At 41.4% G+C, this 24,501-nt stretch overlaps 1 protein-coding gene across 1 annotated transcript in view; it reads left to right on the top strand.

Moving 5' to 3' along the window:
• LOC136867143 (growth arrest-specific protein 2) overlaps positions 1-24,501 on the top strand; it is a 500,343-nt gene that overhangs the window by 139,874 nt on the left and 335,968 nt on the right. Inside the window, exon 2 of the mRNA XM_067144253.2 lies at positions 19,986-20,063. Within this exon, the coding sequence (XP_067000354.2) occupies positions 20,040-20,063 (24 nt within the window). The 5' untranslated portion in view covers positions 19,986-20,039. The remainder of the gene's footprint in view (positions 1-19,985; positions 20,064-24,501) is intronic.

Raw genomic sequence — 24,501 nt, forward strand, 5'->3', positions numbered from 1 at the left:
GGAAGTGGCCATGGCCTTAATTAAGGTATAGCTCCAGCATTTCCTGGTGTGAAAAAGGGAAATCACGGAAAACCATCTTCAGGGCTGCCGACAGTGGGATTCGAACCTACTATCTCCCGGATGCAAACTCAAAGCTGCGCGCACCTAACCGCACGGCCAACTTGCCCGGTTAAAAGTAGGCATTTGCCTGGAGTAGAAGTGGGAAACCACGGAAGACCACTTCGAGGATGGCTGAGGTGGGAATCACCGGGCGAGTTGGCCATGCGGTCAGGGGCACGACAGGATTGGGTGCCCTCGAGAACCCAGTGAGTCCCATCAGGCCACTGTGACATCTGAATGGCTTTCATGCCTGACAGTTGCACGATACAACCAACCAGCCTCATGTAGTCCCAGAATGCGGCCTCGGTCAAATGTTGTCAATTAGTCTATAGACTGTCTAAAGCGCCTGCGAGGCATCGCGGGTGCTTCGTACTGTACCTAGTCCTCTTTGAGCGCCTTGCTTAACAGTCTGACTTACAGCAGTTGACTGGTAACAACTTAACAACAGGACGGTGCCATCACAAATACACTCTATTGGGCGTTCAACACATTACAGATGCTTGTAAATCTAATAATTTACTCACCCGTCACTGGTATGTATGTATACCGAAATGGGTTAATATTGGACCACTCCTTCGGGGTGCTTAACTTTTATTTTTTAGGCAGTGTATATTAATACAGACGTCGATAGATCTCGCGTAGACGAAACGAACGACGCCTCGCGCTACCTCCGATCACGTCGCGTCCTGAGATATACTAATTTTACCGCACACTCCGAGCACCGATTACATCGCTAAAGGGTGGTTGTGATCGTCTCATTATTGCGCCATTTGACCTTGACATCTACATTAATTGGGTAGACTCTGTGGATCTTCAGTTTTCGAAGTCAGTCGTTATACTTTTGCTAGTTTTTCTAGTTTTGAAATTTCTGTAGGAAGTCTGGCATACACTTTTTGGGGACACGCTGATATTTACCGTTAGACCTAGCAATGAAACGATGGATGTATATTGCACACTTTCAGGTTTTCCGCGGTGATGAGACACGAAAGTTTGAAACTGGGAGAAATGCGGCCGTGGCCTTAATTAAGGTACAGCCTCAACATTTCTCTGGTGTGAAAACGGGGAAACCAAGGAAAACAATCTTCTGGCTTGCCGACAGTGAGGTTTGAACCCACTATCTCCCGAATGCAAGCTTGCAGCTACACTGTCCATATCGCACAGCCAACTCGCTTGGTATTAATAATAATAATATTAATAATAATAATTGTTACGGAGTTATCCGTGGAAGGCAGAGGTGAAAGAAGGTGCGGGCTGGAATGGGTCTAACTACAAGTCCGAAAGATGAATAAAAATTTTCATAAAGGTTATATTTTCAGAACTTAACAGTTTTCATACAGACTTTCAAAATTCAACAAGTAACAAATCAACAACAAGCCAAAATCACGTACAACGAAATCACAATTTTTAGGGGATCATTACAAGATCTGGGCTTCGAGCCCCAAGTTTATAATTCCTGAGCTCCCAGCTCACAACCACAAATTACCAAAGGGCAGAAAACCCCTAATTACATGGAGCACTTGCTCCCACCTAGTAATGTCAAGCCTCCTAGAGGCACCTTTCAAACACAAGAAAGAGCTGGCGACGTAAAGCAAAAAAAAAAAAAAAAAAGGTAGCTAGCAGAAAGAGCCGAGCCGCTCTCAATTTTCCTAGCCTATTAAAGGCAATACCAGACTATTACACAAATTGCCATCAAGGCATCACTTACATCAAATGAAACGGGGATATCTCGTACCCAACCTACTGGGCCGTAGTGGAAAAGAATAGATTAATTAAATGGCCCAAAATACCAAGATGAATGGAGGCGTTGCTTGCACTCGTACATGAAATCTTATAAAACCTAAGGGGCACTAGGCCGATTTAACAGGGGCTATTCCCATACAAGGGAGGTGACTCGTATAAGAAAATTTTAATACATTAAGAGTAGAAAGTCGGTTATGAAAACGTAGTCACCTCAAATCAAAATGAAGGGGAGCTCGAGAGGGTAAAGCTCTCTCTATCCCCAATTTACAGTTAAAGTAATAAGAAAATTTTACGTAAGCCGGCACAAAGTTACATTTTTAGAAAGGTAGGTTACATTGAAAAGGTTTCGGACCTTCCCCGAGGGCTAAACTGCTGAGCTAGCAAGAAATAAAGATGTTAAAAGGCCATTACCTTGTAGAAGAGCTGCTGGCGGATGAAAGAGGCGCTTCCCGCCTCCTGCTATACTTCCATACACTAAGCTAGATGTTGTACGAGTGGCGGAGAGCCAGGAAAATCAGCAGTTTTTATACCCTCGGGGAAGATTCGAGACCTTTCATGAATGATTAAGACACACCCACAGTCGTTTATTGGGTAGCTTACAGTTACACATCAACATTGGAGAAGAAAGACTCCATTGGCTGAAAATTAATGACAGAAATTTACGATTGGCTAATTTCAAAACAGGCGGAAAGAAAGATTAATATTGCCAACCCACAAATGAAAGAACATCATTTAGTAAAGAACAAACTTATGAATACAAAATACACTGAGCGGCACGAAAAACGCAACACCCAATAAATGATGTGTAATTATCTATTTAATCGAAATGAAGCACTTCAACCATTGTTTTTAGACGGTGTATGCTATTGGCGTTGCTTTGCGAGTAAACAATGAAGTGTTGTTTGTTTATTGCACTAGCCTCAATTGTTTTTCCCGTGCAACCTGGAAAACACATCGCTGGATGTGAGCCAATAATGTTTTCCCGCTCTTGTAGCGCTTATTGTTGTACCTTTAATTGTTCCCCTTTCCATCGCACGTGCTTGTAGGATCTTTCTGTGATTCTCTTAATCAGCTTTGGAGTACACATGCCGTTAAGCCCTGAACAAGCTTCGAAAGCTGTTGCTTTGGTCGAAGATGTTCGCAGCATGCATTACGTTGCAGAAGTGTTGAGTACTACACCGTCTACAATTTCCAGAACCGTACGAAGGTACTGGGAAACTGGAGGCTTTGCAAGGAAACCAGGATCAGGCCCGAGAAGAGCAACCTCGGAGAAAGATGACCGCTTCTTACAACTTCAAGTTTTCCGCAACCGTCACACCACCGCTATTGAAACACGAAATCGACTCCACCAAGTTCGAGGGGTCAATGTTAGTGAGAGAACCATTCGAAGAAGACTGGAAGAAGCCAATCTTTAGTCCAGAAGACCTGCTACAGAACCGGAACTCACCAGAGAACATCGCACAGCTCGACTGCGTTTCGCAAGGGAACATCTTGGCTAGACAGTACACCAATGGGATCAAGTGTTGTTCACCGACGAGTCGCGATTTGGCCTCCGATCACCTGACGGAAGACAGAAGGTGTGGAGAAGGCCAGGGGAAAAGTATTCCCCTTGCACATTCTCATCCAGGACGCCTTTTCACGGTGGTTCTGTGATGGTGTGGACAGGAATCATACAGCTGCAAGGACGGATTTAGTCTTCGTGGAGTATAGGAGCCTTACCGCACATCGGTATGTGGAGGAAATCTTTCTGGGGCGAGTTGTGCCTTTCGCTCCGGATTTAGTCTTCGTGGAGTATAGGAGCCTTACCGCACATCGGTATGTGGAGGAAATCTTTCTGGGGCGAGTTGTGCCTTTCGCTCCGTTTATTGGTGATGGTTTTACACTAATGCACGACAAGGCACGCCCACTTGTTACGAGAATTGTGCAACAGATCTTGGATGAAACAGAGATTCATGCTATGGTTTGGCCTGCTCGAAGCCCCGATTTGAATCCCATTGAGCATGTTCGGGACGAGCTGGGGAGAAGAGTCCGTCAGCGCTATCCAGAGACCCTGCAGGACCTACGGAACGCCCTCCTGGAATAATGGGAGATGATTCCTCAACAGGACATTAACGCATTAATCAGGAACATGCCTGAAAGGTTGAATGCCGTCATTGCTGCAAGAGGTGGCAATACACGCTTTTGAAGATGCGAACAGAGGTCCCCGAGATAGTCTCCGAGGTATGTGAAGTGAAAGTGTGAAGTGTGTAACATTAAAAGAGAGTGCATTACCTTTATGAGCTTACTCACAATTTCCTTGAAATGTGCATCTCTCGCTTAATTTGTTCAATTTGTTTATAATCGTGTTTTCTTTTTCATTGTTAGAAAGTTAGATGGGACCATACCACAATATTCCATCATAAGATGGTGGATTAGTGTCATACAAGTGTCATAAATTTAGAATAAATTTCAGTTTTTGCAAGAAATTGAAGTGTTGCGTTTTTCGTGCCGCTCAGTGTATCTTCAAGAAAAGTTCATTCACTTCGCACCAGGGTGCATGATCATAGTTTTTGGTAGAGACATCTGTGAGAGAATGTCCACACTTCTTGATAATTAGTAAACAAAAACAATTCGAAATTAACACAGTGCCATCTTCTGATAAACGGTTGAATTAATTCATTTGCAAAGTTCAGAGTTTCATCTGTAGAGGAGTACTTTAAGGCGGAAAATTCAAATGTGCGGCGTATAGGTGTACCAACCGGTACAACAACAACAATAATAATAATAATAATAATAATAATAATAATAATAATAATAATAATAATAATAATGATGAATTCTTCAAAACACAGAAACAAACCTCAAAAATCATCAGATCTGAAAAACGAAAATATGATCAAAACAGACTGGTAGAAATAGAAGATGATTTCAAGAAAAACAATACACGGAACTTCTACAGAACATTCAGAGAAGAATTATCCAATTACCAGGCACCTAGTCTCTGTTTCAAACGTACAGATGGGACTTTGGAAACAAGTAATAAGGGAAATTGTGAACTCCTAGCAAACCATTTCATGGACCTTTTAAACTGTGAATCTCCAAAGGAACAATTCACCTATGAAAAACCAACACCTAATCCAGATTCAGAACCCCCCACATTACAAGAAGTCAAACAAATAATCAGAGATTTAAAAGACAACAAAGCACCAGGAGAAGATGGAATAATCGCTGAAATGTTGAAAATTGGTGGTGACAAACTGGCCCAGAGTATTCAAAAAATCTTACAGGACATTTGGTTTTCTGAAGAAATTCCGGAGGATTGGAAATGTGCATTGATTCACCCACTTCACAAGAAAGGAGACAAATCAGATATTAACAACTACAGAGGAATTTCTCTCCTCTCACTCGTATATAAAATCTTCTCTAAAGCTCTACTTAATAGATTAGAGAAACAAACAGACCACCTGATCGGAGATTATCAGGCTGGATTCCGAAAAGGGAGATCCTGCGCAGAACAAATCCTAAACCTAAAAACCATACTACAGATTCGCAAAACCAAACAGTAATCACCTTTGTTGACTTCAAAAAAGCGTATGATTCCATAGATCGGCAGACCCTGTTCAACATACTAGAGGAATTTCAAGTCGACAGGAAAACGAGGGAATTGATTAAACAAACTCTGACCAACACAACATCAAAAGTTAAGTTCTTGGGAGAAATTTCTGAACCGTTCGAAATCAGAACTGGCGTCCGACAGGGAGATGGACTATCCCCACTACTATTCAATTTAGTTTTGGAAAAAGTGATTCGTGAATGGAGAAAAGAAACTAAAGGTATAAACATTGGCAGACTTCTTAAAGACAAAATTCACCTTGACTGCTTAGCTTTCGCAGATGACCTTGCGATCCTTTCGAACAACAGACAAGAAGCAATCCAATCCATAGAAAAGTTGAATGAAATAGCCGCAAAAACCGGACTTCAAATTTCATTTGAAAAGACGCAGTTTATGGAAGGAACTAAATCAAGATTCGACAATCAACCATTAATCACCAACTGTGGAATAATTTCCCAAGTAGACAAATTCAAATATCTATGTGAAATTATTCAGCCAGCAGGGTTAAATCAGGAAGCTAACAAAGAAAGAACTGCTAAACTGCAAAGGGCTTACAAAATCACATGGAACAGATACAACAAAAGATGTATATCAAAAAATGCAAAATTACGACACTACAATACAGTCATCAAACCAGAGGCACTTTATGCTTCTGAAACACTGATCATTGGCGGCAGGTCACAAATGAAAAGCATTGAGAAACAAGAGAGGAAAATTCTCAGAAAAATCCTAGGACCAAAGTTCGAAAATGGAATTTGGATGAAAAAGAAACCATACGAAATTTTTCAATTCACAGAAAAAATCACAGATACCATCAGAAAGAGACGAATAAAATTCTACGGACACCTACACAGAATGGATAACAACAGGCTGACAAAGAAAATTCTAAATCTAGCTCTAACCCTGAAAATCCGCAACAATTGGTTAGCAGAAATTCATGAAGATCTACAAGAAATGGGTATTGAGGACGAAACCATTCAAGATAGAATGAAAATTAGAAGCTTAGTAAACAAACATAAATTTGCAGAGAAACCAACAAGAAAAAATACAGGCTGGACAGAAACACGCAGAAAGGAACACAGTGAAAAAATGAAGAAATATTGGGAAGAAAAGAAGAAGAAACATTGTGCAAAATAAGTTCAAACGCGCTCCACAGCTGGGCACAACGAATCAAAAAAATAATAATAATAATAATAATAATAATAAATTGAATGAAGTGGGTTGTGTCGGGGTCACAACCGCAAGTTTTGACGTATAATACATGCCACCTGATAGATATTGTCGAAATGGAAGTATTTTGTCAATATGGGTTTGATATGTTATTGATGAAATTTTAATTCTAAAGAAATTTACACATCTTCAAGATATAGTCGGTCAGACTAGGTTAAACAGTATCTACATCCACGAATTCCAAATCATTTGTCACCACTGGGGCAGTAGATATACTCGGCTGGGGTTCCAGTAGCGCAGAACTCGCCTTTTGACCCTCGGCCACTTTAACTTTGAAGCGCTCCCGATAAGCCTTTTGATGCTCGGCATAGGTGATTTTGGAACTTTTTGGAATTTTGACAAGCCACTATGTCCTCTCGGATGGGTTTTCGATCTTCAAACCTTTTATTGTCCATGTGTAGCGATATTTTGAGAGAAAAACAAGACTTTTTCTGACTTTTTCGGACCACAATTATCTCAAATGTTCACTGTTTTGATCTTTTTCGCCGTATAGTCTACTTGTAGAACTCACTCAGATGAATCAAATCACTCCTCATACGATGTGAAACCACGCCGGGGTCGAGTGCTACGCTAATTGTAAACCACGCGGCACGGCGATTTTAGTACCTGAAGGTGGCGGCGCCATTTTATCACCCAGCAACATCATACCGAGGTCTGACTCTTATTGCGACGTGCATTGGTCCTTCCTGTTTCCAATGAAATATTGAACACTAACGTCACAGCCGGGCTGAGTGGCTCAGACGGTTGAGGCGCTGGCCTTCTGATCCCAACTTGGCAGGTTCAATCCTGGCTCAGTCCGGTGGTAATTGAAGGTGCTCACATACGTCAGCATCGTGTCGGTAGATTTACTGGCAAGTATAAGAACTCCTGTGGGACTAAATTCCGGCAACTCGATGTCTCCGAAAACCATAAGTTGTTAGTGGGACGTAAAAATATTATTATTATTATTATTATTATTATTATTATTATTATTATTATTATTATTATTATTATTATTATTATTATTATTATTATTATTATTATTATTATTGTCCTTCCTTACACTTGTTATCTAGAAATTATTTATGTTAAAACTTCTAATTTTTTTGTAACTTTCTCTGGCTCAAGTACGGTTCTGAAACTGTCAACATGTTCTACATCAGTAATAATAACAACAACAAAAACAACAAAATTGGCCTGATGCCTGACGTAATATAGTATATGCTATTGTGATGGTCGGAGATATGTGGGAGTGCATACACCATGTAGTACTGTGTGTGTGTGTGTGTAGCTCACGTGAACCGTGGGCAAGGGGCAGTGGGCGCTCTGTTAGACACGTGCCGTCCGCCCGCACAACTGTAGGCGCCTAGTTCAAGGAAATCGACAGCACTTCCCCAGCGTCGGTGTAAGATGCGTGCGAGTGTGTGTGAATCTGTCGCTGACGACCATACCTGTGGTCCTTGAAGCTGCGTGAGTCGGCGGATAAGTTCTCTCTCCTTCCGCAGACTGTGTGTTGATCAAGATTAGAGTTTTTTCGCAGGATATCCTTGTTGTAATTCAAGTTAAGGTGTCGTGTACTGGCGTCCAATATGTTTTACATGGTACATCAAGATTTCTCACGAAGAATGTTGTTCTTTTTCTTTGTGAATAAAGTATCATAAATTAAAAGAAAAGGAGCAAGCTTGTAGTTTTACGTGACGTGATATCGTGATCATAGCCACTGAACCTCCTGTTGTTAGTAGAATCCGAACCACAGATAGGGGCCTACGTATATTTTCATTTCAACGATCTTACATGCATTGACTGAGATTCGTACCGTGGCCACATTAATACGAAGCCAGCGAGTATGCCACTTGTCTATCACACCGGCCCAAATAGGTTCTGAAAATATAGACGTATTCTGTATCAATAATAATAATAATAAAAAATAACAACAACAACATTGGCCTGGTGCCTGACGTAATACATGATCATATGATTGTTGATATCGTGATAACGAGTGTCTTAAAGTGTAATGGATATTTGCTTACGTTACCAGGAATGGAGAGGAATAATATTATATAAATGAATATACTAATATATTCTATATGAATTAATCTGATGAACCAATACCGCAATACAGGATTGCCTAGCCGAGGACGTAAAGGGGCGTTAGATTCAGTTAAAATTGTGGTGGTGGTGGTGGTGATTGTTGTTTTAAGAGAAAGTACACTGGACAACCATCCTCTGTTAACACTAATCAGAAGGAGAAAAAGGCGCAGGTCCGATCCTTCGAAGAATGAAGGTATCGGCAGAGGAATGGGAAGGGCTACGATGGGCGTGAAAATGAAGGACTCATCAGGTCTTGCACACCTAACACCATTAGGGGTCGGAAGAGAACAAGAGCTGACCAAGTGAGGTCGGATAGGAAGGATGAAAGTGAGGACCCTAACACAAGTGGAAACAATGCTATACTTGGCTAAGGGAACCGTGGTCGCCAGCCCAAGCTCTTAAGTTGTGCTAGGTACTTCAATTTCATCTTTCTTATTCGACCTCCCTTGACCAACTGCTGTTATCTTGCCTATGTTAGTGTCTCAGTCAGTTATTCGTTGTCCATATTGCATCCGTAAGATGCGTTTTAAGTCTATTGGACATAAAAATACATATAACTTAGCGGCTTAAAGGGTAGGAGAAATACGGGTGTCATCTAGCTAAAAAGAATGAGAATATTATTTAAACTTTATTTTTAAAAAAGGACTTTATTTGACTCCTGGTGATGATGGGAAATGACGCAAATAATCAATGGTGAATTCAAATGAATAATTGCAATTTTAATTATTTCGTTGAGAATTGTTCGGATTTATTGAGGACAAGACCGAGTATAACCATAATTGTCTTTAGCATGACTTCGCGTGTATGGGAAATTAGAGTATAAATTCACTCTGACTATTCCCAAATGTCTGGGGAGACGTTACACAAAATATAAAGAAATTTGAGTGAATTCTAACGTAGATCTAGCCTATTACCCAATGGAATAAACTGCACTGTTCTAAATAAACCTACACAGTCATAAATGCAAGAGATCCTGATTGAACCCACGACCACAAATATGCGACAACGATTGTACCGTCGGGTCAAAACCAACTTCGACCCTGAATGCGTACAAATAACATGTAAAATAACAAACTTTCACCTATACGCACAAAAAAAAAAAATGCACACAAAACAGCTGGTTCCAGTGCAAAAACCCCGCCACATGCGTGTATTAGCGAGATCCGAACTCGGACCCTTAGACTCTTGCAGGTGGGCTGAAAACCCTACTAGATATATTCAAATAAAGTAAACACAAATAGAGGGTCTCTATCTCCTGTCTTTAATTAGGTCATTTGAGGGAAAATGTTTGTTTGTTGGTTTTTTTTACGTCGCACTGACACAGCCAGGTCTTATGGCGACGATGGGACAGGAAATGCCTTGGAGTGGGAAGGAAGCGGCCGTGGCCTTAATTAAGGTACATCTCCAGCATTTGCTGGTGTGAAAATGAGAAACCACGGAAAACCATCTTCAGGGCTGCCGACAGTGGGCTCCGAATCCAATATCTCCCGGCTGCAAGCTCACAGCTGCGCGACCCTAACCACACGGCCAACTCGCCCGGTGAGGGAAAATGAATCAGTTAACATTCTACATTGAAACAATTCTGAAAACCTGTCACTTATCTCTGGTGTAAGTCAATTCTTTCGTCACGTGGCTTACGGGAGAAAGAAATATAAATAAAGTAAACAAATTATAACATAGAACTTCCCCTAGGAAAGGCCGTTCACACAAACCCCCGTTTCGCTAATAGGCGTGGCGAACACACATAACTTTTCACTGTCAAGGGGAGATCATCCAGTCCCTTTAACTCTCTCTTTCCAAACGCTCAATTTTTTTTTTTTGCTAGTTGCTTTACGTCGCACCGACACAGATAGGTCTTTTGGCGACGATGGGACAGGGAAGGGCTAGGAGTGGGAAGGAAGCGGCCGTGACCTTAATTAAGGTACAGCCCCAGCATTTTCCTGGTGTGAAAATGGGAAACCACGGAAAACCATTTTCAGGGCTGCCTACAGTGGGGTTCGAACCTACTATCTCCCGAATACTGGATACTGACCGCACTTAAGCGACTGCAGCTATCGAGCTCAGTAACGCTCAAATTAGTCGACTTTGGACTTCCATTCACATCACATAATCAACACACACTCATTTCTTATTTCTCAATGCGGTAGAGCTCTCGCACATCTCAGCCGACGACAAGGCTTTCAACTTTCGCACCAGGAGTCCTGACTTCAGTCACCTTCATATAACATGGCAGCTGGTAAACCCAAAGAAACAAAAGTCTAGATAGCAAATCACCAGATTATTATTATGATTATTATTATTATTATTATTATTATTATTATTATTATTATTATTATTATTATAGACTAGGCCTAACATCTAGATCAATGGCATTCATAATACTGTTCTCACGTAATACTCTCATCCATCATCATCATCTTCCTTCCAAGCATTGGGCCATGTGTCCCGATACTGTCTTGCATTTTTCCTTTTGCAAGACTTTAAAGCAATCAAATGTCCTTCCGACGGGTTGCTAGCCTGGAGGAAATAAGACCATTGGTGGGGCTGCCACCTCTCAGCTAGTGGACTAGCTTTCTTTACAATTAATTCGTGACAACAAAAATCCCAAAATGATTTACCTGGACTAAAACAAAACTGTGTCACACTAAAATTCAAATGAAAATGAAAACCTAGCTAAATTCAAAGAGGGCATAGTTCGGATCTCTGTAGATCACTGCATTACTCGTTCCATCAAGATGACTATTCTACAGTAAACTTACCTGGCATGCATAACACACCAAAATCCTCTTACGTTATCATTCCCCTCAAAACTAATGGAACTCACCATTTTACAGTAAAATAAACTAATTTGAAATACAAACTTCCCACAAAGACATAAAACTCCCCATATGTACAAAATCTATGTCACCCCGACTTGTTACTAAATAAAATACGGTGCCATTTACTAGCACATTTACATTTTTAATTAAATGAACCCTATCAATTACTATTTACATTATTACTCTATTTTGAATGAATTTCCGTTACACTACGTGTCATGCTTAATAACGATGGAACCAATCAACGTTCATTTCCTCATGACGCCTCCGTCAGCTATGGGATGTCCATCCTGAGTCTAGTAGTCCATAGCGCCTGTGGTAATGACGATGAATACCAAGCGCTGGCTGGGATTGTTTGCGACGAAGATCCATAGTTCTGGTCACTGGCAAATATTGGTATCTATGACACAGATACACACAGTTAGTGGCATCACACTCGAATCCTTCAGTTTGTGCGCTGTACCGCATGGGTTTAATCCAACGGTCCGGGATCGAATATCTTGGGACAGGGTAATCAATTCGACCGCGCAGAACTTGTTGACAACACGTTATGGTGTCTAACCCTGCATTCTTATTCACTGCACTTCACTAATTAAGTTCTATCCGACACTTGTTTTTCAGGAGCAGAAGATATTAATGATAATGTTAATTTGAGTACGGTATGGGCTCTATATGAATCCAAATAACTCGTCCGCGCACTCAATTCTTTCTCCGGTATGAGGTCCACTCCTATATATTTCTAATTTGAACAATATTCGCTGATATCTGTACTCACAGTTCACATACAAGGGAAAATTATGGTCCACGATCGATACATATCTGTCGCTCGCAAGATAAAAACGAAGAATGCTGCCGGGTAACGCTTCCTGCTTCTTATATCAACTAAGAAGATTCCCCCTATCGAAATTTCCATACGCACTATTCACCGGGTAGTAGAGGCGCAATCGTGCGATAATCAGGTGACCAGTGATCTTATAAGATGTTTAAGACTCGCCCGGACGAAATCTGATCGCACAATACAGAATAATAAATATCTGTCCTGATTTTCAACTCACTCAAGGGTCTTCCCCCTCTCAAGTGGCTGTCGAGACAATAAACACATGGCCTCTGTAACTTTCCACTCTTATATAACCACATATTCATTCTTTTGAAGGAAATTATCGCCATAAAGGACGTCACAAACCGTAATAAAATTAATGTCCTTGATATCAAAAACGAAGTTGGCCATGCTGTTTTAAAGATGGGTTCGAGATTACGATTGAGAAAAGTTTTACCTCTCCCCCTCACAAACGACTTGTGGTTGGGATAACCCCTCTCCTCTTTTCATTCTGGGGTTCCCTCGCTCAGCTTGGTGGAGAGACAGCTTCACGCTTGGCGTTCCACGCTTCCAGTTCCCGCGTTCTTACTTCCAGACAAATAAATGCGAGTTCTCTTGATCCTAATCCTTGCTTTATGTCCCTGCCGAGTACAATATGTTCGCTAGTTAGTGGATTCAGTGTTGACTGAGGTTGATGGCCATTTGGGGGTACTGGAATACTACAAATGCATGTCGCTGGATTCTAGGATGTTAAAGGACAGATGCACAAGCGTAGGGGATGGATGTCTAGATGCACTTTCTCTTGAAACACTACCACAATCACTTGACCAAGTGTAATAGTGAACCAAAGTTCTCGCATTTCTGGCCAAGATATATGTGATGGACTTTAAATCAGTATTTTAGATGTGTAAGATAGCTGTAATGATGGTAATGATGGATAATTGTTTTAAGGGGCGAGACACTGGTACATTGTTTCTTTGATGGTAGAAGGTAAAAGTATAATTTTGATCCCTCAGGACTAAGAATAGTGGTTTAAGAAAGAATATGGGGGAACTGAGAGATTTCCTATGTGTTAAGTCTTCAGACCAGAGGCTGGTTGGATCCCCATAAAACACCACCCAAAAGCTATGCGGTAACAGGGAAACCACAAAAACCGATAACGATGCCCTAATAAGACGTAAAGGCATGTTAAAGAGTGAGGCAGTTTTCTTTTGCTTTCCTCGCTAGGCCAGAAAGTGTTACTGCAGCACGACCGGTCTTTTCATAACATCCAGACTCAGCAGTCGCGCTCCAAATATCATTCCTTGGCAACACTCATCCCTCAGCAGCTTTCTTACTGTCACATAATAAGGAGACTTCGGTGGAAGCTACATTTTGCTTTGACCTGTGCCAAGAGGCAGACACAAAAACACTGCATCCATGAAGAAACAGCAACAGACTAAGACATTTCCTAGGATGGAGAAACTTTTCAAGATCAGAAAAGAGCAAGAAATGACCGGCAGAAAGGAAAGAAGAAAGAGAGGTGCCTTGATGGTTTTAATAAAAATCCAGAAATACGTATTGTCACTCACGTCTTACAAGTGAGAGTTCTTTTCTCCCTGAGATCTTCTACTCTCGGGCCAGCAAAATACTGAAAAGGTTCCACATTTCAAATTCTGGGATACCTGTTCTATACTGACAGATTGTTAAAGCACAGGGTATCAGATAATATCAGACAAGCCTATACACAAAAACAACTCTACCGAGCGAGTTGGCTGTGTGGTTAGGGGCGCATAGCTGTGAGCTTGCATTCGGAAGATAGTGGGTTCGAGTCCCACTACCGGCAGGCCTGAAGATGGTTTTCCGTGCTTTTCATTTTTTCACCAGACCACGACTGCTTCCTTGCCACTCCAAGCCCTTTCCTCTCCCATTGTCGCCGTAAGACTTTGTCGGAACGACACAAAGCAAATCTATCTCGTAAAACATAAGTACATCGGATAAGTATGTTCCAGATACAGGCATTTAACACTCAGTCTGGCTTCTATGCTTTTTTCCTACTTGTTTAACGTCGCATTAAGTCATCGAAGGTTTTCGCCGACGGAGGGATGGGAAAAGGCTAGGATTGGAAAGGTAGCAGCCTTGGCCTTAATTAATGTACAGCCCCAGAATTTGCCTGGTGTGAAAATGAGACCACGAAAAACTATCTTCAGGGTTGCCGACAGTGGGATTTGAACCCACCATCTCCCGAATGGAAGATCACAGCTGCGGGACCCTAACCGAACGGCCAAGTCCCTCGGTGCTTCTGTGCTTTTAGGCGGTTTCAGACAATCTACCAATCGCCACTGAACTGCATTTAGGGCTGTCAGCCAGGTGACAGATGCCCTATCAGTTATTTTCCGAGTCTGCTTTCTCTTAAATGATTTAAAAGAAAATAGAAATTTATCGTACATCTCCCTCTTAAAGTAAAAATGAAATGGCGTATGGCTTTTAGTGCCGGGATGTGTCCGAGGACTTCGGCTCGCCAGGTACAGGTCTTTTTATGTGACTCCCGTAGGCGACCTGCGTTTCGTGATGAGGATGAAATGATGATGAAGACGCCACACACACCCAGTCCCCTTGCCAGGGGATTTAACCAATTACGGTTAAAATTCCTGACACTGCCGGGAATCGAATCCGGGACCACTGTGACCAAAGGCTAGCAAGATAACCATTTAGCCATGGAGCTGGACTCCCTTTTAAAGTGATGACACGTAATGTACTGGATATGACACTAAATAACGGAACTGTGAATTAATTACATGACTATTAGCACCTTAAAACACTGACGAAAATGACAAAATACATACACGTTTGAAAAAATCACTTCTTCGTGGCTTGTCCCTCCAAGCCAACCACACTCTCCAATTACATTTTCCATGAGGGAGGCATATCACTGTTTTGTAATATTAAAAATAAAATAAAAATAACATTTTATCGACTGCTGACTATGTACCAGTTTTAACACTGTTGTGCTACGGCTTACAACACCAACAACAGATCACTCAAAACAAACTGACTTCGCGGGAGTTTCTCGCTAACAATATTTAGGTACAAACTCATTTCGTTAGAATGTTATTTAATTCAATTGGTTGTTCAGACGGATATGCCGTTCAGTAAAACATCATTAAGGTATTATTTACTGTGTTTCAAAATATATTAGAGCTATGTAGGTTTATATTATTAGAGTGAAGAAAAATCAAACCAAAACCCATAGCGCAACAGCTCCGAAGGGCCTTGCCTACCAAGCGACCACTGCTCAGCCCGAAGGCCTGCAGATTATGAGGTGTCCTGTGGTGAGCACGACGAAATGACGAATCCCATAGGCCGTTATTCTTGGCTTTCTAGACTGGAGCCGCTATCTCACCGTCAGATAGCTCCTCAGTTGTAATTATGTAGGCGAAGTGGACCTCGAACCAGCCCTGAGATCCAGGTAAAAATCCCTGATATGGTCGGGAATGGAACCCGGTACCACCGGGTAAGAGGCAGGCACGCTACCCCTACACCGCGGTGACGGCTATCTGAGTAAAGAGTTAATAGTAATAATAATAATAATAATAATAATAATAATTATTATTATTATTATTATTATTATTATTATTATTATTACTTTACAATCTGCTTTACATTCCACCGAATCAGCTAGGTCTTATGGTGTTGATGTGATAGGAAAGGGCTAGGAGTGGATAAGAAGCGACCGTGGTCTTAATTAAGGTACAGCCTAATGTGGAAATAGGAACTGTATACACTGTTCATCAATATCTTTCTAAGTGAGATAAAAATCTGAAATTTTGTGAATATATAGCTTAATGTTCAACTTATTGAAATCACTTGAGGTGTTGTGCTCCAAGTGCTACCGTCAGCAGTCAAACACAATCGATGCGGCTAAAACAGTGTCACACAGAACATTCTGTAACGTGTCAAGTGGAATTACTGCACAAATGATAATTCAGCGACTTTGCGCAGTGCAGCCAGTGTCCGATACACAACATCCTCTAGGGTCCCCCAGAGTTAGAAGTCTAGAGGTGATAGCTCTGGGGACCATGCTGGAATTTGACAGCGCCTCTTCAGCCTATCCATCGTTCGGGGAAAATTTCACCAAGGTACTCTCTGATGTCTCAGTGGTAGTGTGCTGGGACACCATCTTGTTGCAGATAAAATATATCGTCCCCCGTAAAAATTGATGTCTGTAGCTTACCGAAATAAATCGCACTGGTATCTGTTCCTTCAAAGAAGAACCGTCCAATACAACCACTGAGAGGACAACCCGCACCACCCTGGTAAATTAAAGTGGCCGCCTCTCTGGTGCAGTGGTTAGTGTGATTAGCTGCCACCCCTGGAGGTCTGGGTTCGATTCCCGTCTCTGCCACAAATTAGAAAAGTGGTACGAGGGCTGGAACGGGGTCCACTCAGCCTCGAGAGGTCAACTGAGTAGAGGGAGGCGGTTCGATTCCCTCCTCAGCCATTCTCGAAGTGGTTTCCCGTGGTTTCCCACTTCACCTCCAGGCAAATATTGGGATGGTATCTAACTTAAGGCCACGGCCGCTTCCTTTCCCTCTTCCTTGTCTATCCCTTCCGATACCCCCCCCCCCCGTCCGCGCAACAAGGCCCGTGTTCATCATAGCAGGTGAGGCAGCCTGGGCGAGATACTGGTCCTCCTTCCCAGTTTTATCCACGACCTAAATTCTCACGCTCAAGGACACTGATGTTGAGGTGGTAGAGGTGGGATCCCTCGCTGAGTCTAGGAAAAACCACCCCTGGACGATGAACGGATTAAGAAGAAGAAGAAGAAGAAGAAGAAGAAGAAGAAGAAGAAGAAGAAACGTGTCGGTAGCTATGCTCGAAATTCCTCTCTCTATTGTCGCTGTACCACAGAAATGTTTTCAAAGTTGACATACCACTTCAAAATCACCGTCCTTTCTTCAAATGATAGGCCTATAGCCTTCCACCTGCCATTTCGTATCATAAACTAAGAACAAAAGTTACCAATCCAAGGCCACCTAATACTAAGACATTAAGCTACCCCTTTACCAAATTTCAGACTGGTATCTCAATTTATCACAAAATTGTTGATGAAAAGAGGAGTGTATACATTTTGTTGGAACCTTTGTATTTTGTTTTAGCCTTGTGGCTTGTATACTTGGAATATAACGACAGCAGCAGGATTGCGCGCATCGCTCACTAGATGGGTGACCAATGACTACAATTTCATCTTTCAGTAATTATTTTTCACTAATAATTGTAAAAGCGAGAACCTCCGTGGCTCAGACGGCAGCGCTAGATACCGTGGTTCAAATCCCGGTCACTCCATGTGAGATTTGTGCTGGACAAAGCGGAGGCAGGACAGGTTTTTCTCCGGGTACTCCGGTTTTCCCTGTCATCTTTCATTCCAGCAACAGTCTCCATTATCATTTCATAGCATTTATCACTCATTAATAAATCACCTTGGGAGAGGCGACCCCATTGTAATAACAGCCTATATATGTTTCATTCATCACATCCCTGACCCGGTCAGTGACTGGAAAACAGGTTGTAAGTTTTCATTTTCAATTGTAAAAGCCCACTATCACAACCACTCAATTAAGATTATTCTTAATTCAAATTTCCACTAAACTGCTGGGTGAGGAGCGTTCACTCGCACCGGTACCAACAAATCTTAAATTTGATATGGGCTATGTAATCATGATATAAAATCAGGTTTCGTTTCGGAGATACTACTGCTGTTTTATAACATACGCTTGACTTGTGTTTGTTAAATAAATTGAATTTTGAGAAGGTTATTGAGTAGCCATATTTTACTTAGCTTGTTGTAATTATAAGTTATAGTAATTTATTTCAGGACACTCACAAACCAGTGTTCCAGTTCATATTTCGTCTTCTGTATTACTGTGTATGATTATCATACCAAGGGAAATCAAATTTCAACCCTGGACGAGGTTAGCATTTTCAACAGTCTGTACTTGTAAACTGAGAGTGCATGTAACATACTTACACGCTAACTAGTCGTTTTCAGTTTCAAGCTAAACTCCCTTAGTGTCTCTTGCTAGCTTAGGGGAGAGAACACATGACTAGATATCAGTTGAGTTTTGGCTCAAATCCCGTGGGAATCTAACTTTCTAAACCCTGTGTAAAGTCCGTACACGGAATTTGTGAAATTACGGCGAGAGGACAAGTCTTCTGCGGAGGTAGCGTCGTAGCTGGCTGGTCCAATGCGTGGTCAGCGCGAAAAGAATCGAGTGAGAGTACATACTACGTAGGCTTAACACATTGACGCTACCACTGCCTTCGTGATGTACTGTAGGAAGCTCACCATGCCTATCAAATGATCGATTAGGGCGGTCTAAACGGGTGTTATGAGTTGTAGCCTACTAGTGAATGTAATGCCTAGTGACTGAGAGCTAATTGTGGTTTTACGTCGCTCCGACACAGACAGGTCTTATGGCGACGATGGGAGAGGAAAAGCCTAAGAGTTTGAAGGAAGCGGCCGTGGCCTTAATTAAGGTACAGTCAAAGCATTTGCCTGGTGTGAAAATGGTAAACCACGGAAAACCATCTTCAGGGTTGCCGACAGAGGGATTCGAACCCACTATCTCCCGGATGCAAGCTCACAGCCGCGCACCCCTAACTGTACGGCCAACTCGCCCGGTTTGTTAGAAATGAACGCGGGGCTCAAAATCCGTTAGTCCCAGTGCTTGTACAGTTTTTTTTATGACAGGGTGTAATACCTGTTCCGCCAGTAACCTCCACACTGTATCCTTCGAAGTCTGCGTTTCACGGGCCTAGAAAATTGGCCCATAACATTGCGTTGGAGATGTCTCTATTTCACTTCATCCTTCTGTCTCTGAAAGGTCAAACTGGTTTAGGGGAGATGGGTGTACCCCACGCCCTTGAACAGGTACTTAGCCATTGCTCACAGATTGTTGAAGTTAAGATTTTGTATTGAAATTAAAAAAAAAAAAATACAGTTTCATTTATCTGGTGTTCCAAGTACAAATGTGTTAGTAAGTTGTGTGTGAATAAAATTAATTTCTATAAATTAATGTGCTTTTAACTTTTGTGGTAGATATTTAATATGCTGATTGTGTGCGACATAGGAAAATGAATGAAGTGGAATTTGTATTAACAAAACCATTTTCTATAGCTCTGAACACCAAGTTAGAAATAAAAAAATAGAACCTTATCAACCAAAATATACCTATAACCACGTTCCAAGACGGATCAAAACTTGCTTCATCCAATCACAGGAGAGAATATATTTACAAATAAGGAACCATGTTAGTACATTAAAATTTGTTTCAAATGTTGTGTTGTGTGGAATGCTAATGACAATATTGGCAACAAAAAATGTAAAATATAAAACAATGTTTAATGTGAAACAATAATATCATCTGGCCCACCCTAACATTTTAGTCAGGAGCCGCCCCTGAATTATTATATTAAAGAACTAGGACACTGTCTAATCCGAACGAGGAATGTAATAGGCAATCTATACTTGTTTTATAATGGTATACTTAGTGATACATCAACTAACATGGTTTGGGAGCACCTAGGGTATATTGAATGGAAAACGAATGAATTGATTGATACTGATGAACATTTGTAGGAATCCTGATGAAAATCCAGAGAAGGCTACTGTTCTGTCAACCAGGAATCAACCATGACGACAACATTCCTCTTGAGTGTAAGTTGCAAATGTTTGGCTACTACTGCTACTACTACTACTACTACTACTACTACTGCTGCTGCTACTACTGTTCATTCATTCCGAACGGCTGGTATAGAGTAACATGAACTGAAAAGCTTTAGATCATTTTCTACTTCTACTACTACTACTACTACTACTACTACTACTACTACTACTACTGCACATAGACGCATGTTGCTGAAACAGTCGCACGGATGGTTGCATGAAGTCTTAAAAATTAACTTCTACGACTAAAACTAGACGCTCGGTGTTGGACACGTAGTCATCGACTAATCCATGGAATGCTAATAATTGTATTGCTTTTTTGTAGCAGTAACCACTTGTATGGTTTAGGGAGACGTCGACGCACCGGTATTTTGTTCCGCAGGAGTTAGTTTACGTGCCAGTAACGAGACTGGTGTATATGAGCACCTTCAAATACTACCTCACTGAGCCAGGATCGAGCCCGTCAATTTGAGCTCAGAAGGTCATCGCTCTACCGCGTCAGCTACTGAGCCTGGCTATTCCATAAAATATCACGCAATGAAATGCATTCTCAATTGAAATCTTTGTTCAAACTCTACATAAACATTATCTGCGAATGCAGAAAATGAACGAAAAATTGATCCCAATTGTTTAATTGCTTCAGAGAGAGAGAACGATGAAAAAAAATAATACGTTTTTGTCATTAAGAACAGAGAGGAGGAAAGATAGTGATATAATCATAAATTTTATTCCAAACGTAGACACTTAGATTTGTGTACAGAATGCACTACTACTACTACTACTACTACTACTACTACTACTACTACTACTACAACCAATGCACAGAGACGATTGTTGCTGAGTCAGTCTTACGGATGGTTGCATGAAGTCTTAAAAATTACAGTAACTTATATTTCTCTGAAATTGTATATTTCCATAAATGTTACATTTTTTTTTGTTTGACAGATTTTTGAGAAGTATTGTTCGATTCAGTGTGAAAATTGTATACAGAGTGTAAGGGAAAGTTATACTGAAAACGTGAGGGGTGTATTTGCTACAATATGGTACAGCTGTCAATGTACTGTTATTGCCCAGAAGATCAAAAGTCAATGTTTTCTGTTTTGCTTTACGTCACAAGCGTGGCGAGTGTTTATAAACACATTGCTTTGCATTCACTGCACTCGAGTGACCGTCAGACAATCATGGCATTTTTTTATCAAAACATATTTATTTATCAAATATGACCAATTACAATTTTGTTTATTGTTACAAAGAAATGTTCAGTACAGGCTGGATTATCTTCCCTGTGTTAAACACATTTTACTTGTTATCGATTTGCATTCAACTGTTAGAAAAAAAACCTACTAAGTGATACAAACTAGTTTCACAGAATATCATAAACAGGGACCGTACTGTCTTCTACTTCTTTTGCTACCACTTTTTCCCACACCTGTGGGGTCGCGGGTGCGTATGGTATGCTCTTTGTGGCATGTTGTCTGAATATGATGACAAATACACCCAGTCCCCGAGTCAGAAGAATTAATCAGAAGCGATTAAAATCCCCGACCCGGGACCCTCTGAACCGAAGGCTTGTACGCTGACCATTCAGCCAACGAGTCGGACAGACAAGGACTGTACTGTACTGTGTTTGAATTTCTCTCTGTCTGCAATGTGTTCTAATTTTCTGATGCACTTTATCAGCTCCTGCAATAAAACCAAACAAAAAACACCAACAACAAAATAGTACCTATCACAAAGTACTTAGATAATGTCCACACGCACTTAGTTGACTCGGGGAGCAACAAACTTACATCTTGTTCTCTGTCAAGTTCCTTGTCCAGCTGTCCACATTGGTGTCTGTGTCTATGACACTCAGACTATGTTTGTAAACATCAAATTACATTCTGTGGACGTTGACCTTCACACAGACAACACTTCCGAATGGAAACAGAGGATGCCTGAACTACTAGAGCAGACGTGTGATATGGCCATCATTTGCTCGCAGATATGCTTCACAGCGAGGAGTCCATGACGCCCGAAACGTTCGAACACTTGGGTGTCCATCCATATGAATCCCTCTGCAGCAAAAATAAAGTACATTGGCGGAGCGTATCTTCCGTGTTGCACTTGCGTTCACCAGACTCTTAGCCCCATAAGTAAAAATCCAAAGGTATTTAAATTAGGAGACCAAACTGGCCTCTTAATTAGTCCATTGCACCCTATCCAACGGTTTAAAAATATACAGTCGAGATATTCACGTACATCACGCCTCGTGTGAGTTGGTGTACCATCATGAAGAAGGTACAAGTTCATGCTCATTTGCAACGGCACATTCTCAAGATATGCTGGTAGTTGTAGCATGGAAGTTTTAAACCAGCTAAGTATTAAAAATCATACATTTGAGTTATTGAAGAAAAACCGTTGTATTTTGAACTGATTCCTCTGCGAACCATGTGACCTTGCCGCGGTGGGGAGGCTTGCGTGTCCCAATGATGCAGATAGCCGAGCCGCAGGTGAAACCATATCGGATGGGTATCTGTTGAGAGACCAGACTAACGAATGGTTCATCGAAAGGGAGGTAGCAGCCTTTCGGTAGTTGCAAGGGCGGCAGTCTAGATGATTGACTGATACGGCCTTGTAATAATACTCAGCATGGCTTAGCTGTGTTGATACTGCTACACGGCTGAAAGCAACGGGAAACTACAGCCGTAACTACCTCCCGAGGACATGCAGCTCTCTCTCTGTATGAATGATGTACTGATGATGGCTTCCTCCCGGGTAAAATATTCCGGAGGTAAACTAGTCCCCCATTCGGATCTCCGGATGGGGACTACACGAGAGGGGGCGATCATCAGGAAGATGGATACTGACATTCTGCGAGTCGGAACGTGAAATGTTAGAAGTTTGAATCGTTGTGGTAGGTTAGAGAATCTGAAAACGGAGATGGATAGGCTAAAGTTAGATGTAGTTGGTATAAGTGAAGTACGTTGGCAGGAAGAACAAGATTTTTGGTCAGGCAACTACCGAATTATCAACACAAAATCAAACAGGGGAAATGCAGGAGTTGGTTTAATAATGAATAAGAAAATAGGGCAGCGGGTAAGCTACTACGACCAGCATAGTGAAAGAATTATTGTCGTCAAGATAGACACCAAACCAATGCCCACCACAATAGTGCAGGTCTATATGCCTACTAGTTCAGCGGATGATAAAGAAATCGAAAGAATATATGAAGAGATAGAAGATTTAATACAATATGTAAAAGGTGACGAGAATCTAATTGTGATGGGAGACTGGAATGCAGTAGTAGGCCAAGGAAGAGAAGGTAGTACAGTAGGAGAATTTGGATTGGGACAAAGGAACGAAAGAGAAAGTCGGCTGGTTGAATTCTGCACTGATCATAATTTAGTCCTTGCCAATACTTGGTTCAAACACCACAAACGACGGCTGTATACGTGGACGAGACCTGGAGACACTGGAAGGTATCAAATAGACTTCATTATGATTAGGCAGAGATTCAGAAACCAGGTGTTGGATTGCAAAACTTTCCCAGAAGCAGACGTGGACTCTGACCACAACTTGTTGGTCATGAAATGCCATCTGAAGTTGAAGAAATTGAAGAAAGGAAATAATTAAAAAGATGGGATCTAGACAAGTTGAAAGAAAAGAGTGTGAGGGATTGCTTCAAGGAACATGTTGCACAAGGGCTACACTATAGAAGAAGAGTGGAGAGTCATGAAAAATGAAGTCAGTAGGGCTGCTGAAGAAATGTTAGGAATGAAGAAAAGCTCAACAAAGAATCAGTGGATAACTCAGGAAATACTAGACCTGATTGATGAACGACGAAAATACAAGAATGCTAGAAATGAAGAGGGCAGAAAATAATACAGGCGATTAAAGAATCAAGTGGATAGAAAGTGCAAGGTAGCTAAGGAAGAATGGCTGAAGGAGAAGTGCAAGGATGTTGAAGGCTGTATGGTCCTGGGAAAGGTAGATGCTGCATACAGGAAAATCAAGGAAACCTTTGGAGAAAAGAAATCTAGGTGTATGAACATTAAGAGCTCAGATGGAAAGCCACTTCTAGGGAAAGAAGACAAAGCAGAAAGATGGCAGGAACATATCCAACAGTTGTATCAAGGTAAAGATGTAGATAATTTGGTTCTGGAACATGAAGAGGCTATTGATGCTGATGAAATGGGAGACCCAATTTTGAGGTCAGAGTTTGACAGAGCTGTAAGTGACCTAAATAGGAACAAGGCACCTGTAATTGATGACATTCCCTCTGAATTACTGACTGCCTTAGGAGAAACCAGCATGGCAAGGTTATTTCATTTAGTGTGCAAGATGTATGAGTCAGGTGAAGTCCCATCCGATTTTCGGCAGAATGTTGTTATACCTATTCCCAAGAAAGCCGGTGCTGACAGGTGTGAAAACTACCGCACCATTAGTT

Source organism: Anabrus simplex, chromosome 3 (genome assembly GCF_040414725.1).
Source record: "Anabrus simplex isolate iqAnaSimp1 chromosome 3, ASM4041472v1, whole genome shotgun sequence".
NCBI classification, from domain to species: Eukaryota; Metazoa; Arthropoda; class Insecta; order Orthoptera; family Tettigoniidae; genus Anabrus; species Anabrus simplex.